Source organism: Copadichromis virginalis, linkage group LG14, assembly GCF_057382275.1.
Source record: "Copadichromis virginalis isolate Kocher_CV1m ecotype Utaka linkage group LG14, C_Virginalis_male_GT1.1, whole genome shotgun sequence".
In the NCBI taxonomy this organism is placed as follows: domain Eukaryota; kingdom Metazoa; phylum Chordata; class Actinopteri; order Cichliformes; family Cichlidae; genus Copadichromis; species Copadichromis virginalis.
In genome coordinates, this window is record NC_140631.1 from 24,019,639 (window position 1) to 24,037,322 (window position 17,684).

At 41.6% G+C, this 17,684-nt stretch overlaps 3 protein-coding genes across 5 annotated transcripts in view; 1 reads left to right on the forward strand and 2 right to left on the reverse strand.

Annotated features, from left to right (window-relative positions):
* cbl (Cbl proto-oncogene) overlaps nucleotides 1-4,757 on the reverse strand; it is a 34,331-nt gene extending 29,574 nt beyond the window's left edge. For both annotated transcript variants that reach the window (XM_085430044.1, XM_085430046.1), the window contains exon 1: nucleotides 4,611-4,757. In XM_085430044.1, the coding sequence (XP_085286170.1) occupies nucleotides 4,611-4,757 (147 nt within the window). The remainder of the gene's footprint in view (nucleotides 1-4,610) is intronic.
* Nucleotides 4,758-5,538: 781 nt separating this feature from the next.
* Nucleotides 5,539-10,156, forward strand: drc12 (dynein regulatory complex subunit 12 homolog). Its single transcript, XM_085430047.1, has 6 exons — nucleotides 5,539-6,013; nucleotides 6,088-6,156; nucleotides 6,606-6,725; nucleotides 6,952-7,044; nucleotides 7,120-7,250; nucleotides 9,387-10,156. The coding sequence occupies exons 1-6, from the start codon at nucleotides 5,962-5,964 to the stop codon at nucleotides 9,513-9,515; spliced, it is 594 nt and encodes a 197-aa protein (XP_085286173.1). The 5' UTR covers nucleotides 5,539-5,961; the 3' UTR covers nucleotides 9,516-10,156.
* A 2,171-nt stretch (nucleotides 10,157-12,327) lies between these two features.
* grik4 (glutamate receptor, ionotropic, kainate 4) overlaps nucleotides 12,328-17,684 on the reverse strand; it is a 370,076-nt gene continuing 364,719 nt past the window's right edge. Inside the window, exon 21 of one of the 2 annotated variants that reach the window (XM_085430050.1) lies at nucleotides 12,328-16,867. In XM_085430050.1, the coding sequence (XP_085286176.1) occupies nucleotides 16,481-16,867 (387 nt within the window). In that variant the 3' untranslated portion in view covers nucleotides 12,328-16,480. Of the gene's footprint in view, nucleotides 16,871-17,684 lie in introns of both variants that reach the window. The other variant, XM_085430049.1, reaches the window with a different exon arrangement.

Here is a 17,684-nt window from a genome sequence, read left to right on the forward strand (position 1 = left end):
AAGATACGGTTAGAAAGAATACATAAGATAAAACTCAAGCTAAAAGATGTGGTAGAAAGTGAGTGATGAAAGAGCAGTTAAAGGGACAGAGAAACAGAAAGATAATCTGCACAATCCATTCCATGTGTCACTATGCATTTTCACTCTCTACATCACTAAGGTAGTATTTATATCATATAGAGAATTTCACATAAATTAGCTTCTTCTTGCATTAGAGCACTTATCTTTAGTGCAAAGTAGTGTCTGTGAGCCTAGACAGGAGACGTGCAGAACAGAAAAAGCCAATAAAGTTAAAAAGACAAAGAAAGTGTTCCCTAAACATTTTGTGAAGTTAAGAGTAGTCAGAGTGATGCAAGTCTGTATATTATGCAATCGAAAATATAGACAGAGTAGCAAAGTTTAAATACCTTGTGACATCTTAAGTTAGTTTACTTATCACCGTACTATCAGAATGACCTAGATGGCAAACCTACATTAATTATGTAGCTAGTCGCCTGCATTTTTTATTCATTTACTACAGCTACGCAGCATTTCATGTGAAAATATACATTTTTAAACACAACAGACACAGTTGGATGGTGATTTACACTCCCAAGTGTTTATCCAAATTGTGTCACAGGGGGCTGAAGTCTAGCTAACACAACAGGCGGGGGATACCCTAGACAGGTAGCCAGTCCATAACATGTCTAACTCAACGAGAGACAGCAGTTTCTACCATTTAATCCAAAACTAAAGCCAATTTATAATCATCAGCCAACTTAACCTTTGTGTCTTTGAACTGTGAGATAAAATTGCACCAACCAGAATAAAACCCATACAATTATGCAGGCTCAGTGAGAGAGTGCAAAGAGCTAACCAGCAGATTTAAACTTTTATGAAGCAATAGCGTTCTGCACCTGCTGCTTCAAAATATGCTAAAAGGGCCTGTGATGTGTCACATGTGGCTTTGACTTCTGACTGAACATTAAGTAGAAAATGCATACATATTGTGCATTGTGATTCAACTTTAAGAAAAAGAGATTTAGCTGGTGTAGAGCATAGTCCTAACCCTACAGTAGCTCTCCTTTTTAAGATATTACATTTTGTAAACAAGAATTCCTGCACCCTTCCCATCCCCTTTTGACTAGCATGTTTTAAGCATGTAGTCCCTCTATGTTCCACTTCTTGAGCATGTTTACAGAAGCTGTTAATGAGTTTACACTTCCCCATTTTAATTTGCACATCCTATGCTACTTCTGCCTTACAGACTCAAATTCTCTCTACTTAACATTTGGACATGATTGCCTTGCAAATTTGAAAAACCTCAAGTGAGCAACTTCGAGAACACAAATGCAAACAAAAGCCAAATTTTTTTTGACAAACACGAGTGTCTATCTACGAACACCGACTCACCCGAACCGTGAACGTGACAATCATCTGTCACATGGGTTTATAAAACATGTTAACCATGACTGGAACCAAGTTTATGACAACGTTGAAGACATTCAGGAGAGCGCATTAACATGTTTCATCCTCAAAAATGTGCAACAAATCTAACTGCAGTGTTGCCGGGTCAATTCATGAATCATTACGAAACACACAGCCAAACATTTTGGGTGTCATGTCCCGATTCCAGCCCGAGCTTTTATACATCTGTGTAGCCAGGCTGTCAGCTTCAGTTACTGAACAACTGTATGTCAAAAACAGGACGTGGCTTATTCTTTGCAGACCAGGCCAAATTATTGTCCACTGATCATGTGAAAATGTACGAAAGAGATATGGCAGGAACAGCATTACAAGAATGTCGTTATGAACTTCCTTGCTTCCTCCATTTAAAAGGCATCAGTGTGGCATTGTGGAAGTAATGAGACTTCAAAGAGCTCAAACACTTTGTTTATTAATCATCATCAATGGAAAAACTTTTTAAGTGTATTACAATTGTTAATGTAGTTTTATTTTTAGGCATATGAATCTATGCTGTATAGACTACATTGTTTTACCGTGCAACATATTCCACTATCATGATTCAAAAATTAAACTATACAAATATTAATGCATAATAAGTAAAAATAAAAACACCTTGATGATTTGGCTGATAAAAATGATTGAGTCTACCAAACTGAGCCGTGACTGTTGGAGAACTTAAAAAAAAAAAAGAGCCAATATTACCAACAATGTGTCCCAATTCCATTAACCTTCTCCAGGCCTCCAAGCGCTTAGTGCTAACACTTCTGCCCAACCCTCAGCCAAACATAATCCATGCATGCGCTGGTACAAGGTCACAACTGCTGAATGCTCTATGTCAGCATGTGTTAAAGCTTCTGACTTGAAGTAAAATGTTGATCCCCTCCGAGCTAAATTACATTCCACTGATCTTTCTGTCTCTCTCTCGCTCTCAGGTGATTCTACACCTGGTGTGATTATGTAGATTTTTCCACATGAACTTCAAGGTATTTTACAGGTTGAAGACAAGTTGGAGCTGGTTGAATTTTGGGGGATTTTAGCTGCAAACAGCCATTTTAAGTGCTTTCTCACACTTTAGTGAGACAATGTCCCCTAAACGTTTTCAATGTTGAAAGAGTAATAATGATTCCTCACAGCAGGAGAAGGTAATGTGGTATTATGATCAGTGTCTATACACTAAATAGAGTCAATCCATGTTGTAGGCCAAGCAGCAATCATCGTCTTGATACACTTGTTTAGTCCCAAAAAGGCATGAAAAAGAATGAAGACGAAGAACGAGCTGTGTAAATGTTAAGTACCTTTCAACTATACACCTCCACACCGCGAACAATGTCTTGTACGCATAAAACTGATTAAAATAAAAAAATAAATAAATAAATGACTGTCTTAGATTATGATGTGAAATTCAGGGCTTGATATTGGCCAAAACTTAAAATCTTACTAAACGCATTTCCGTAGCTAATACTTCTGATTTTAGTTTAGAGTATTACTTTACCTAATTAGCCAAAAGGATGTGGCAGTGCAACAACAGAGACAAGAACAGGATCTGATGTTAAACTTGTTTTAAAACATCAGATAACTTATAGTTAATACAGGAAAGCTAAATTAAGAATACTGACTTTACACATTGACACATGCCCCAACTGTAAAACCACGGCCTGATTAGCAATTTGCCTATAAATAAATTGACAATCATTTTCTTTATCCGCCAGAGAAAAAAACAAAACAAAAAACAACCATATCTTCATCATGAAAAAATAAAGTGATTTGAGCTCTTCGTCACACTATCACTGAGCATTCAGGCAGCACAAAATTGATGTGACAACAGATAATAATTAGCCACTGCAACAGATACAGATCTTGAAGAACAGGTACAGCAAGTAACAGAGGATCAAAATTTAACTTAGTTCTACGTGGGAGGTGTTTTCAAGGAGAAACTGCGTTATAGTTCTGCAAGTCTTGGTCAGTGGTATCTGTTGGTTTGTGGGTTCACTTTAGATAATACTAAATATACTTCTGCTGCTATTTTACGCAGTCCCATGGAGTAAAATCACTTTGGCACGTGAGGTATAGCTTCTTCTTTTCTTTTTTTTTTAAAGGTAAGATATTCCTTTATCTGGCTGTTTTTCTTCCAGTCAATCAGTTTCTAAAAAAAAAAAAACATATTAACATGGCAAAATAATCCCTTCTGTAAACTGCAAGAGCCAGACTGATAGGTGGCAGGTAGTTTAATGTGTGGCAGATCAGATCAGCGGCCTCCCTCTTCTTTGGTCTGTATTAGACAAGCTTTCTACAGAAGTGTTGAACATTCACAGAAAACAAGGTGATAATAAAGATCAACGTTTCATTGCCACTTGTGTTCTTGTCTGTGCTAATTGAGGCTCGACTAAGCAAAACACACTTAAATGTGCTAGTAGTTTTGCAAAGGCATCATAGTTTATAATGCGTCGCGTTGGAAGTTGAGAAACAAAAAAGCCGTGTGTGAATCTCACAGGAAACTGGGGGTCAAACTGTTGCAGGCTTTTTTCCGAGAAGTAAAGCAGTGAGATGACTCTCCCCTGGTAAAGACCATAGCTGGACACGTAAAATGCGTACTTTTCTTGTTCTCTAAACAATTTGTTACAATTTTCAAGGGTTGACAGACAGCTGACTATAGATTTTTCATAAACGAGCTACAGGAGACACCGTTGCAGTGCTGGGAGCCCTTGTATTTCAATTTCCTGTCACAAAGTCGTTAGATTCAGCTCTTATGTGACATATTTAAAGAATACTAACCTCCCTGTTAGAGCTAAAGATTGTGATATACCTTAAAATATTTAGCCGTGGTCAAACAATGTAACGCTATGCACCGCGGTTTCACAACTAAAGAGTAGTTACCCGAAAGTGTTAACAACCCTGCCAAGTAATAAACTAAGCCTTCCTATGCCAGTTAATATTAAGCTGCTACGAAAGTGGCGTGCCACATGACGAACAAAACAAGAGTTCAGGTTATCTGTGAGCTAAAGTTAGCTAACCATATCCTGTACCAGCCTGTTAGCTAACTTAGCAACAACAGACCTTCAGCAGGCGAAGATTAGCTAGCTTATCGCAAGTTAGCTACGGTTAGCTAGCAGTCGCTCTAGCCATCCGACGCGTAAGCAAACGCTAACGGCTTAACGTTGACAAACCTTGTCCATTAGTTTCCAGCATTTCTCCACCGTCTTTTTGTCCACGGCCCCGGGCTGGTGATGGGAGTGGAGGTGGTGATGGTGTGGCTGGAAGGCATCCTTCATCATTCCGATGATCCCCCCGCCTTTCTTCAGGTTCCCAGCCATGTTCGGGCTCGGCTAGGGTCGGCCACAGCGGCAGACAGGCGAGGTGAGGCAGGGCAGGGGGTCAGGGGGACCGAACCGCCGCCTGGAGTTGGTTGGACCGGGCGATGGTGATCCCGTACCCCCTGTGAGGACAGCGCCCGAGCGGCGAATCCGAGCCAGGGTCCGACGGGGGTAAAATGAGGGAGGAAGAGATGACTATTGGATAAAGGCTCCCATCAGTAAATATAACATGATTATTTGGTAGATAAATGTCCAGATTGTGGATAAAACAAGCCCAACGGTCACTCACACCCTGCACAAGTCCCCCTCTGTGCCGCAGCTAGCAGGCTGCGTTGCTCAGCGTCTCCCTCTCTCTCTGCAGGGACCCACGCAGGCTAATTAACGGAGCACCAGACCTGGCTCCTCTCGCCCTCAGCTGGAGGACAATGGCAACGGTTTCTTCGCAGGACTCGAGCGTGTCCTCGCCTCCGTCCAAGCCGCGATGTCGTTCCTCTCTTTTGTCAGCAGCAGCTCTTTTCGGCTGTGCCGTGTCTTCAGGGGAAGTTCAGAGGCTGTGTGACACTGTCAGCACTCGTTTGCGAGCTGCGAGCCTGACGACACAAAGCGCTCAGCGACGACCGAGGAGAGGAAGTTGAACTTAAAGCTGCGAAAGCCTCACGGTCATAGACGGGAACTAGGGTGAATAAATAATTATGGGATTTAAACATTGCCCAGCATTTTCTGTTTCCCCCCTCTGACGTGTATGTGCGGCCCTTTCCTTTCCTGTACGTCCTCTTCCGTTAACCCCCACCCTCTCGTCTCTCTCCCCGCTGCCCAAACCCTAAACTCCCCGCCTTCTTTTTAAAGCGCGTTCTCGATAAATGAATGTAACCGAGCACGCGCGTCTGCCTGTAGAGCATTCATAAAATCTCAGTGAGATGCTGAGTGCATCTCTGAGTTCTCCCGGCTCGGGCCTCGGTAACCCCTAGCAACAAAAGACGCTTTCACATATACTGAAGGCAGCTGGCGCTGTGCGCGTTCCCCAGTCATGTGTGACTGGCTGTTGTAAAAGTCACTCAACTATCAATTAAACCGGACACTTTGTTTTATGGCTGCTCACTCAGCAACCAGTGCACAGCAACAGAGTCTCACCACCATACAGTAAGCGTAGGCCCTCTGTGAGCCTGTGCGTGTCCGTGGGTTGAACAGGCAGCCTTAAGCAAGCATGTCCCCGAAGAAGAAGACAAAGAAGACCGCAGAGAAAAGTCCAGAAAAATGTAATCGAGATTCTTTTTTTTCTTTCGTGACTGCAGATCTTCTATTTCTTACACATATTTCTGTGTTGTTACAGGTCAAAATGACGTGGAAGAAAAGCATAGGCACAGTATTCTGGATATAGCCATTCTGCAGGATCACATAGGTGAGCCTTGAGGTTTTATTCCTTTATAAATAATAAAAACAGATTGTATGATTATTACATAAAGGGTCAAACTGAAAATGACTTAGCAGATCCATTCCTTGTCATGTCTGTTCCCTTTTAAATCGCTGATCTCCCATGTTATTGGGTTGTATATAGATTTTAAGTGAGTTATTAAGAGATCAGTCTTTTGGCCCATAAAAGGATAGAAAATACTAAAAAAAAAAAAAACATGTTTTAAAACGTCTAAAAGCAATACAAGTGGAAATGAAAGCCCACATGTTAAAACTTGACTGCATATTTGGGCATGTTTAATGGATAATTTAGTTTGCATCAATACAAGTTTTGATAAGAAAGTAATTTCCACTTTTGCTTATGAAAACAAAAAACAAAGAAAGCTCCCTCTGGTTTGTACGTTCAATGCCTGCATGTGTTTGTGTGACTTCCTGCAGCCTTACAGTGTGAGGCTTTAAGAAGGGTCCAGTCAGACAGAGCTGACCTGAGGAGACGTGTAAGAGACATGGAACAGAAGCTGCAGCGCGAGAGACAAGACCACAGGGACATCTACTGGGGTGGGTACAGATGGGGCACGAATCCAAAATTAGTCTGTCTTTTAATAACCTGATCAAAGTGCGGATCCCTTTGGGAGTGAGGACAAGGGGTGTGTTTGCCGAGGTTAGGGTAATTTTTGAGGAACAAAAAATCTAATTAGCCGGGCGCTTAAGCTGATTGCTGTATTAGCTTTTCAAAGTGAATCAGCAATGAAGTCTGAAATAGCTGACGCAAATGTCATTCTAGACCTCAGTCGCCAGTACAAAACCATGCAGACCGAACTGACCAACAAGGTGAAGAAACTGGAACAGGAAGTCAGCCAACTGAAGGAAGACCTTGGTATGGTCTATCTATATTTAAAGTACAATCAAACAAATGGATCCACATAAGAGTTTACTCTCTGTATTTGTATAGCCCTATCCCAGGAGGAACTGAGTAAAGAGAAAAGTGAGCGTAAGCAAGTGGAGCAGGAGAAGGATGCCATCATAGCAGACCTTCGACAAAAGCTGGACAACATGGAGTCAGACTATGAGAAGATCCTTCATGTGAGTTTCAACACAAGGCAGTTCAAGCACACACTGTGGCAACAATACGCATTTGAAAGCCTACACGTATACGAAAATACCCATTTGAGGTAACCTTTTGCACAATGTGGGGCAGCTTTGTCTTGTATGTGCAGTTAGGCCAACCCTCAGAGAACTTGATCTCAGAGTTAGTTCCGCCAAAGTCATGGGAAGGTACTAGCACTTCTTCTTGTTGGTCAGACCTGCAGCTTATGTGTGACTCTTGAAAGAGCAGTGTGATGACACCAGTTTCTTGAAAGTCAAGCTCCTGAATGTATGATTGCTTTGAGCTGATAATTCAGTCTAAAATGACAAACTAAGCAAACGCTAATAGAGCTGTCATGGATGTTTTATATGAGTTAAGTGACTTAAAAATGATTCATATGATATTATGATGATGCTGATGAAAACTGTTGCAGTTTATGTCTAATAATCGTAGATCAGAAATACTAAAAAACTAGATGGAGTGTACAGTATAGATGTGGTTTAATTCTTCCCCCATAAAATGACATTTGCCGACTTCCCCTGTATCCTCAAGTTTTGACACCTTAGTACGTATCAATAAAGATGTCCTTTTATGACCATTAGAGTAGTTTTTTTTTTCCAAGTGTAGCTGCACAGGCAGAGAATGTCCTCACTAACTTCTGATGCAAAGTGAGTAATTTTCTTCTATAAGCAGGCCTGAAATATGGTGCTTAGTTCAGAAAACTTACTACGCCATTACAAACTTTGCAGCTTTACGGAACTATCAATGCACATAACACCAGAAATTATGCAATCAACATGACCGAGAAACTGCTGTAAAAAAGAAGCCACAAATAGTACTGTAGAAAAGTATTCGCCCTCTTCCTGATTTCTTATTTTTTTGCATATTTGTGACATTTACATGCCATTTGAGACACTCTTCTTCGCAGAATTATTTTCATTCATCTACATTGGAGGGTTTATAAGTATGAGTAGTATGCGGTCCTGAAGCTGCAAAGCTGCCCAAAACCATCACACCACAAAACCAAGTTTGATTGTTGATATGATGTTCGTTTTATGAAATGCTGTGTTAGTTTTATGCCAGATGTAATAGGGAACCTCCAAAAAGTTCAGCTTTTGTCTCGTCAATCCACAGAAAATGTTCAAAAAGCCCTTGGGGTTCATCAAGTTGTTGCTTGGCAAATGTGATATGAGCGCCTCCTTTTTCAGCAGTGGTTTTTCTTCTTGAACTCACCCATGGATGCCATTTTTGCCCAATCTGTTTTTATTGTTGAATCACGAATTCTGACCATAACTGAGGCAAGTGAGGCCTGCGGTTTTTTCGATGTTGTTCTGGGTTCTTCTGTGACCTCCTGGATGAGTCATCAAAGTGCTTTTTTTTGGTAGGCCTGCCACTCCTGGGAAGGTACAACCCTGTTCCAAGTTTTCTCGATAAAGTTTTTTTTCCCATAAAGTCCTAAAGCCTTATAATGGATTTGTAACCCTTTCTAGACTGATAGATGTCAATCACTTTGTTTCTCAGTTGTTTTCTGTCAATCGTGGCATGATGTGTTGCCTTTTAGCCTGCTACATTTTGTCAGACAGGTTCTTGTTACTTGATTCAACAGCTATGTCAGCAATTTAAACTGGGTGTGGTAGGTGAAACTGAACTCAGCTTTTTGTTTGGGTTATCTCCATCTAATATTAGAGTTTGTGTTATGACCCAAAACATTTAAGTGAGACAAATATGAAGAAAAAAAAAACTCCACTTCCTGGGAGTTTTTTCCATTAAGATGTAATGGATGAGGGATGGGGTCATTGTTGACCTTTTCGCTAGCGCCCGAGTCCAACTGGCTGGCTACAGACAGTGCATGCAAATTTTCAGCGCTCAGATCTTCAAAGGTAAGTGGTCAAGCTTAGAGCCCTGTTCGAGGGCTCAGCCTCTGATCGCAGAGATAGGATTTTAATATGTAATTAACATTATTCCTCTCTTCCCAAGTATGACACAGAATCTAATTAAACCTCCTTCAGTGCACCCTTACAACTCATCAGTGATAAAGGTGGTTAAGAAGGGAGGGAAATCAGGTTGGACAAGTCGGTGACTTGAAGGGAAAATCTTAGCTTGCATTTTAATGCTGCCCATGTTTTCTGCAGGAGACTCTCGACAGCCTGAGTTCCCAGCTGTCTGCGACTCGACAGGGTTGGGAAGACGAAAGCGCAACTCTTCATCAAAAGTACAAGGAGCTGCTCTCTGAATTTGGCCTAAATGCCCTGGATCTTTAAAATACAGGAGTCTGACATATACAGTAAGAACAGCAGTGAGATGTGTTTGTTTAATGCTGTAGCTACAGCACTGACTCTGTTTGATCTGCTAGAGTGCTGTGTATGGCTCACCTGTAACTGTATGGATGTTAATGTATATTTTAGAATAGGAAATAGATCACCATGTAGTGGCATGTAGCGCCCACTAGATGTAGCAAATGACTGCTTGTGGTCAGAAAGATGGTGGCCACTGACACTCAGTTGCTATTAGAGCATTACAATGTGTATACTGTATTTTATATGAATATTAGTAGTACAGTAAGTATTTTGTTGTTTATATAGAAGAGCGCAAAATCCAAAAAAGCTGCATAAAACATTTGGGGGTTACAATAAAGTGGTGAAAATGAATAAAGCTGTTGGTGAAAAAACTGTAACTATTGTGATTTCACAACAAGTATGCATGCTAGCAGATATGGCAGTGTAGATAGAGTTCTCTGTGGCAGCCTTTGAGAGGCCAAATATGGTAAAAGACAACGAGGGAGACGTGAAACAAATGCACGATGTAAAGAAAACCACAACTAATGCTCAGTATCAAGCAGATTAATACTAAGCAATAACAAGAGAAAGGCACGGGGGGAAAAAAATTAATCATGCAGGAAATATGATTCAGCTGCCCCGCATCAATAAAACCTGACTTTCCCTGCAGGGAGCGAGATAAACACATTTTATTTTCAAGGCTGTCACTTGTGCATCTTTTTTCGTGGCCCAGTGCATTTTTTTAGTCTCTCATCTGTGGGGTAATGAATCATTTACTCAGGGATTAAGATAATTCTGTGCTCTGACGGCCAATTAACGCAGGAACTCAAGAGGCCTTTATCAGAAAACCAATATTTCCTCCTCAAACCACCAGGAGCTGTTGCCCGTTTCAGTTTGTTTAGGGCTTAATGGGGTCGACTGCAGTAGTTAAAATGAGAACGGCATAGTGCACCTGTTAGTGGAGGTGCAGAAAAATAACGATTGGCACATTGTGCCTTATCTTCCCATAGTGGAAATGTTATGAGCCCTGCAGCAGTCAGTGATGGAAGATGTATTAGCAAGCACGGATAAGTCAAATACAGTTTAAGCATCAAAAAGAAAAAAATATTTGTATTACATAGAATACTGTGCAAAAGTCTTGAGCTACCCCCATATTTTTGGCATTTTCCTTCCTAGGAGTCAGATTTTTATTAAAAGTGGTCTTGAGCAATATTTCTCCAGGCTTTCTGAAGGTCCTTAGAGTTTTTCTTTGGACTTTAGCTGCTTTTTCACTAATTTTTAATCCAGTCCATTTTCAGCAGACTGTTGTTTTGTTTGTAAAGCCACTTAAGACTGAGCCATGAATCATTTAATCACAAAATTTGTTCCCATTTCTTCAAATTGCTGAAAAGATGCTAAAGATACTAAAGTTTGACAGGGATAAAATAGTATTTTATTAGCCAATAAGTTGATCCCTAAAGAGCTATTAGCTGAAAACACTGCATATGTCTGCACGTGTAGTGTGTCCTTAAAAACTGGAGAAATGGTGGCCCTTCAGTAGATCCATCTGTTGTTTGCTAAAGCCTCATCAGAAACGGTCTCAGTGGAAGGGTGGCTGTCAAGTAGTCATTTTTAAAGAAGGGAAAGAGGGAGATGAGTCTGAGGTATGGAATGAAAATCAGAGGCAACAGGTCTTTATAGAGAGATGAGTCCAAATTTGAAACTGTTGGTAGAACAGTGAATGTCTACAGCCATCTGTGAAACACGCAGGAGTCATGGATTGGGGCTGAATTTCAGCCAGTGGTGTTGGGAATCTTGTCATGTATGAAGGGAGAGAAGTACTTTCACATTTTGACCATCTGGAAAGCATCTGATTAGAAGTAGCTTCACTTTTCGGCATGAGAATGATCCTAAACGCACTGCCAATGCAGTAAAAGCATACCTGGACAGAAACACACAAAATGGAACACTATCAGTGATGGATTGGCCTCCCCAGAAGCAGTGTGGGATCATACTGACAGAGGAACAAAAGGCAGCCAACATCCAATTTAGAGCTTTGTATGGCCAATACATGGCCAATATTTAGACCAATGTACTTCATCCATCTATCCATCCATCTATCCATCTATCCATCTATCTATCTGTCTGTCTCATTAGCCCATTAATAGGTGTATCTTTTCCCTGTGGGTTTACCTTTCTCTACACATTCTCTAGCAGGCAGAACAAACGTACCATTTTTGTCCTCCGTGAACACGATTAATGAACAAATTCTAATTTGAACTCTGGCATCGGAGCATTCGCCCAAAGACAAACGATGCTGTGCAAATGATGGAGCCATTACAGAAATGGACTGATATTTATCTTTGTCATTGAAACCTTCATCCAGGGTCAGCAAAGACCAGCGATCTGGCCAAAACAAATGACTTTTGTAACTCGCTATTAGAAAAAATCTAAATCCAGCCTGGTTTTTGTTATTAAGTACCCACGTGACGGATTTCTGTAAGAACAGGATTCTACTTTCATTTTTCTGGTGGGTATGTGACAAAGAGCGCTGTCGGCTACGCTTCCACTGGAATTTGACTTGGCTGTGTACCACCTTTGTCAAGTATGCGGGTAACAATACAGCAAAATGTCAAGGCTGTGATTTCCTGTGTTGCCAAGAGCATGAGAGAAATCACATAGGACAACAAAAAAAAAAACCCCACAAAACGCACGCTCTCTCTAACCCACCCACCCACTCGCACACAAATAGGTGATCAGTGCCTCCTCTTCTGTGAGGCATCGATCAAGGCAGGAGTGAAAAGTGAGGGAATAAACACAAAGGAAATGAAGCTCCATTTTATTTCTCTGAAAGACAAACAATGTTAAGATGTTTTGGTCAATATGTTCAACAACTGTCAGCGAACAAAAGGCTGTATAACAGCCCTGACAGCGTCTCACCTTATAGAGAATTTCTGCACTCTGAATACCTTTTCTTTGAGCATACAACAACAAGAAGCCTTCTGCAAATAATTGCAATCACTTAATTGCAAATAATAAAATCAGCAGGAAAGCGCTTACTAAAAAAATGTGTAGCAGTGCCTTGTCTTGAATACTGTTATGAATACTGCCACCCCTGGAAAATCTGGTGTCTGTTAGGAAAAAGCAATTGTTTGACAGAGGGATGCAATATTAGCAGGAATAAAATGAATAGATTCAATAATTACCATTTTAAAAAGGCAGTAAAGTCATACTAAATGCAACAGTATAGACAATATATATATATTTTAAATAATCTCAATATCCCTAAATGTTATAGACAGGTTCCCCCCCCCAAAAAGAAGCAAAAAACAAACATGGAACAAGCTATTCTTCCAAGTGTATGTGGATGTTAGCTGTTAGGGTGACTACACGGTACACTGTAATTCCTTAATCCTTGCACGACAGCATTCAACTACAAGGAAACTGGTATTGCTATGTGCTACAGCTGGGTGAGCTCGAGGAGTGAAGTAGATTGTTCACCCACCTCTGCAGGCACTCAATGCTCATCATGTGCTCCATAAATCCAACAGCAGCTAGGCAGAGGGTGGGTAGAGATGCGCTTAATTCATGAACCTGGAGCACCAGGGGTAAAACGGAAAAGCACGAGCACGATAAAATAAAGTTGACACAGCTGTGACATACAGGTGGCGGTGAGTGTTTAGTGTGTCACGCTTTTAATGCATGTGTGCGCGTGCTGTGGGTGGTGACAAACTGAAAAGAAAACTTGTCATCTCTAACGCTGCAATGGGAAGATTGTGAGGCAGGCACTCGAGGAGGAGAGGAGAGGAGAGGGAGATGCAGTCTGAATTCAAGTATAAATCAGACCAAGGGTGTTGTGTGGCGTTCAATCACTGTCCCGAGGAGACGGAAATATCCACTGAAAAATCACAGTGATAGATGGGCTACGAGTGAGTGGACGCTTATACAGCACATGAGCGAGCTGTTAAACTCATTAGCCTCTGTTAGACTGCCTACCCACACAAATTCTCAGCTGTTCAAAGGATTCACAAGTGAGCAGACGTTAATTCAGTTATGGGGGAGAAACGAGATGTGGGTGCATCAGATCCTTCTGGTTCACTCGATAGTTGTTCTGTGTACTCATCCAGAAACCCATACGTCCCTGATGCTTCTCTGCATGCGTATATGTCACAACAAAGCAGCTGCGTGCTCTGCATATTTCTCCCGGTTGTATAATGCCCCCCTCCTCACCTAAAACAAACCCCCAAAAAACAAAACAAAAAAAAAGAAAGCGCACTCAGAAGCTATTTAGCATGACATATCTAAACAGCCCAGAAGGTCAAATACATCACAGCAGAAAAAAAACAAAGGAGACAAAGCCAGCAATCCCAGAGAATTGAGGTTGTTTTAAGAAATGTATTTATAATGGAATAAAAATGTCAACATAAGAAAAATAAAGCATATAAAACATAGCAGCCAAACCGAGCCGTCTCTCAGTGGTCTCCCAGAGAAGGTCGCCCAGTGTTTCTGTGGGATTTGTTTTAATTCTTACTCTACTGCTCTTCGTGCCTTCAAGGTAATTGGCAATCTCATTCCAACTACGCTTGATTTAGCACCCCCTGTAAATGTTTTGAGTGTTTAAGAAGTTAGCACTGAGAGCAGCGAGAGCCTTCAAACTCTCATGAGTTTCTTAGGGACATTCAGCAAATGGATAGAAATACCTTTCATTAAAAAAAAACAATGAATTGTGGCTCTTCTTTCTTTGCCATCTGCTTGGCAATTTGATTTAAACCTGTTATTATATATGGAGCTACAGAAAGTGTACATTAACTGTTTGTGAGGATCCTGGGAATGACTCTGCATGGTGTGTGTCTGTGTGCGTTTAAATGTTTCCATTAAATCACTGCACACACCTAAGTGCGCATCTCTCTGTCCTATGAACATAATGAACACCAAATGAGTTTACTGCTGCAATAATAAAACACACATTGCCGGGCACCTCCATGATTATATCGATGATTATACTGTAAATACACACAATTCTGTGGGTCGATAACACAGCAGCTCCTTACTGGAGGATTAGATGTACTGTATTTGAAGATGTGCAGAGTTTGTTGCCATGAATATGAAATGTTCATTTAAACGACAGAGTGATCAAAATATGTTGTGTTCTACTACAGGATGATAAATGATAATATGCATGAATTTCCAAGCATGAAAACCTGCAGATGAAAAAGGATGGAGGCAGAAAGCTTTCGTGGCTAATAAAAGAACAAGAGACGCTGCAGCGGTACCTTCAAGCTGTGTCGTGTTGGCAGCCTGGTTTTGAGGGATGGTGATTGACAGAATCTGATGGGCAGATTTAAAATGATGGGCACATCAAAGATAAGCAAGAAGCGGAGCAGACAGCTGGATGACCGTTGATTCTCGCTGTGAAACGGTCGGGCTATCGTACAGAAACACCTTCAAACCAGCCGGTACAGCAGGAAAATAAGCCATATGTCTCTGTAATGCGAGCAGAAAGTGAGGCGATTTTAAGACTCGTGCTGCTGGTGGTGGATTCTCACTTCTTCAAGTTATGGCTGACGCAAAGCAAATCAAGGTAACTATCAAATACTTTGGTAGTGGGGAAAGGAAAAATAAGTGTGTTTCAGCTCCTCCTGCATCACTTTGCATTAAATATCCGCCACGTTTTAGCCTGGTTAATGTATTCTAAGTTTGGTTTGGGGTTTTTTGCAAAAAATTATAGTATCAAAATGTCAGAGTGCACCCAGGCTGTCTCCTACGAGCAGTGTGTAAAATATCACTTTCAATAAAAGTTTAACTGCGCTGACATTTAAAACAAGCCAAGCCAACTGCTGATATAAAAATCCCTTCACTCTACCGAGGACTTTGTTTTTGGTTGGTTCTAATATATGCTGGGTTTGATACACATACTGAATATGTAAGCTGGAAAAAAAAAGAAAAAAAATGATGTCTTATAACTTACAATGGATATATTTGTAAGCAAGAGAGCATAAAGGGGACTGGTGCAAGGACAATAAATGGGTCAGACACGGAGGACAGATGGAGGAGAAAGTAATGTCAGTGCACAGAAGAGGGATGATATAAGAGGATGTCTCTGTGCATGTACATTTGTGTGCGTAGACATCATGTTTTTAAGCAGGTATTCAAAAGAGAAAATCCTTCTTTAAGTTGACTTGACTACCCTAGAACCACTTCAGGATGACTCATTCAGTGAGCACTGGCCAACACCTCTGGACATGCATCACTGTCTTCCAGAGATCCCAACAATTAAAACATTTTTTAATAGAATATCACTACTATAAAAGGAGTCTTTGTGTCCGCATGTCTGTCCTTTTGTTTTCTATGTTCACATGAGTTTGCCGTCTTCTCAAGGCTGTGGTGCTTTCTTCAGCCACAAGATGATGCTTGTGGTTTTTGGCACTTTCAAAACAAAAGAACGTGAAGGTTGACCTTGCCTTAATCTGTCCATCTCTGCAGCTCTTCAGAGGCAATATACGTTCCTAGAGTAAATTGTCAGATAAAAAAAGGACCTTGTTTAAAGTTTTTTTTTTTTAACAATAGAATAACAATATTCAGTACTGATAATCCAACAGAGGACAGAAATAATTTAAAAAGGAAAGAAAAGAAAGCACAATGATAAATGACTGGAAATACTGCATAGTACAAATGCCCCGTAGCTGTTTTTGTCTGTCCTGTTTTACACGGTACAGAGGGCCACCAGGGACAGAACACAACGAGACAGACTCATCAGTTTTTCCTATGACCAAGGAAAAAGTTCGCCCAAGGAGAGATTCCAAAAACTCACTGCTGGCGGTCGCCTCAGGGGTAAAAGAAAGTCCACAGCATTGTCCTGTCCTTTAAGGATAAACTCTGGATGGCAGAATTAAAATGCCACATGATCTTTGATCCCTGGAAAGAAGAGAGGTGGCTGCTGGGAAAGGCAGTCCTGCTGGAATTGTGGGGCGTTATTCAGGTTCACTGCTATTTGTGGTCTTGTCCCATTCTATGCTCTCCTCACTGTGAGTGGGAGATGGGAGGGCCCCTGGGCCCCCTGTGGGGCGCATCCTCAGTCCTTGGAAGCGTCTGCACTCGGGACAAATGCGGATGTGGCTGCACCCCCTCGCGACCAGGGCAGCCTCCTGCGCCAGTCTGTGGGAAAGGGGTTCAGGCAGTCCCGTGCCCCCGCACAGTTTTCCGTTGCTGAGGCTGACAGCGGCAGCTCGCGCCCGACGTTCCTCCAGAGGTAAGGGCCGTGGCCGCAGCATCGACGCCGCCCGGCGGCGCCTCGCCTGCAGGCTGTCGCGACACAGAACGATCCCCTGGAGCTCCCGCAGCATCTCCTCGCACACTGACTGCTGCAAGCACACACACGGGAAGAAAACAAAGATAGGGCAGAGGGGAATAAGAGAGGGAGAGAAAGAGAGAGAGGCCAGACAACTCACTGACTATGGGCTCGATCAGGACAGACGGAGTGACATCAAAGACACACAACAGATACATTTCAGGGTTATGTTCATAATAGGGAAATTGCATGGGCGACAGAGAATAGGGTGATGTAGACTGAGCGGCCAGCAGTGAAATCAGCGACACATATAATACACACGGGCTTGTTAAATTTACTTTTCACATCCACAAGTGTAGCACACGCATTTCATCGCCGGCACTGGTGATCAAGTGATCCGCTGGGTGTAACACAAGGATATAAACTCAAATAATCGCAATCACAGACGTGACACCGCAGCTCAAGCACAAGACGGAAAAGAAACTCATCACCAATCCACATAAGCTGCACACGAACACTGTACAGATGCACACAGGCGTAAATCCAGATGCACAAATATGAACGATACATGTATAGACCCGCACACACAAACACACACAGGGTTCACAATTTAGAGTGAGACATCAATCTGTACTGCTCCAAAAGAAGAAATCACATGAGTGGGTTTTTGACTTTCTGAATGTTTATTGAGTTAAAATCACAGCGCCAAATAGTATTCAAGTATCTGTTAAAGAAATCACATCGGAGGTAATGATATCACTGCATGCACATTTTTCTCTGATTCTTCAAGTCATCTTTTGTGGTTGACAGCAGTCCTCCCTCATGAATATCACAGGAGAGCCCCTTCCACTAGCACTAAACTCATCTGTCTATTGTGAATAAAAAAT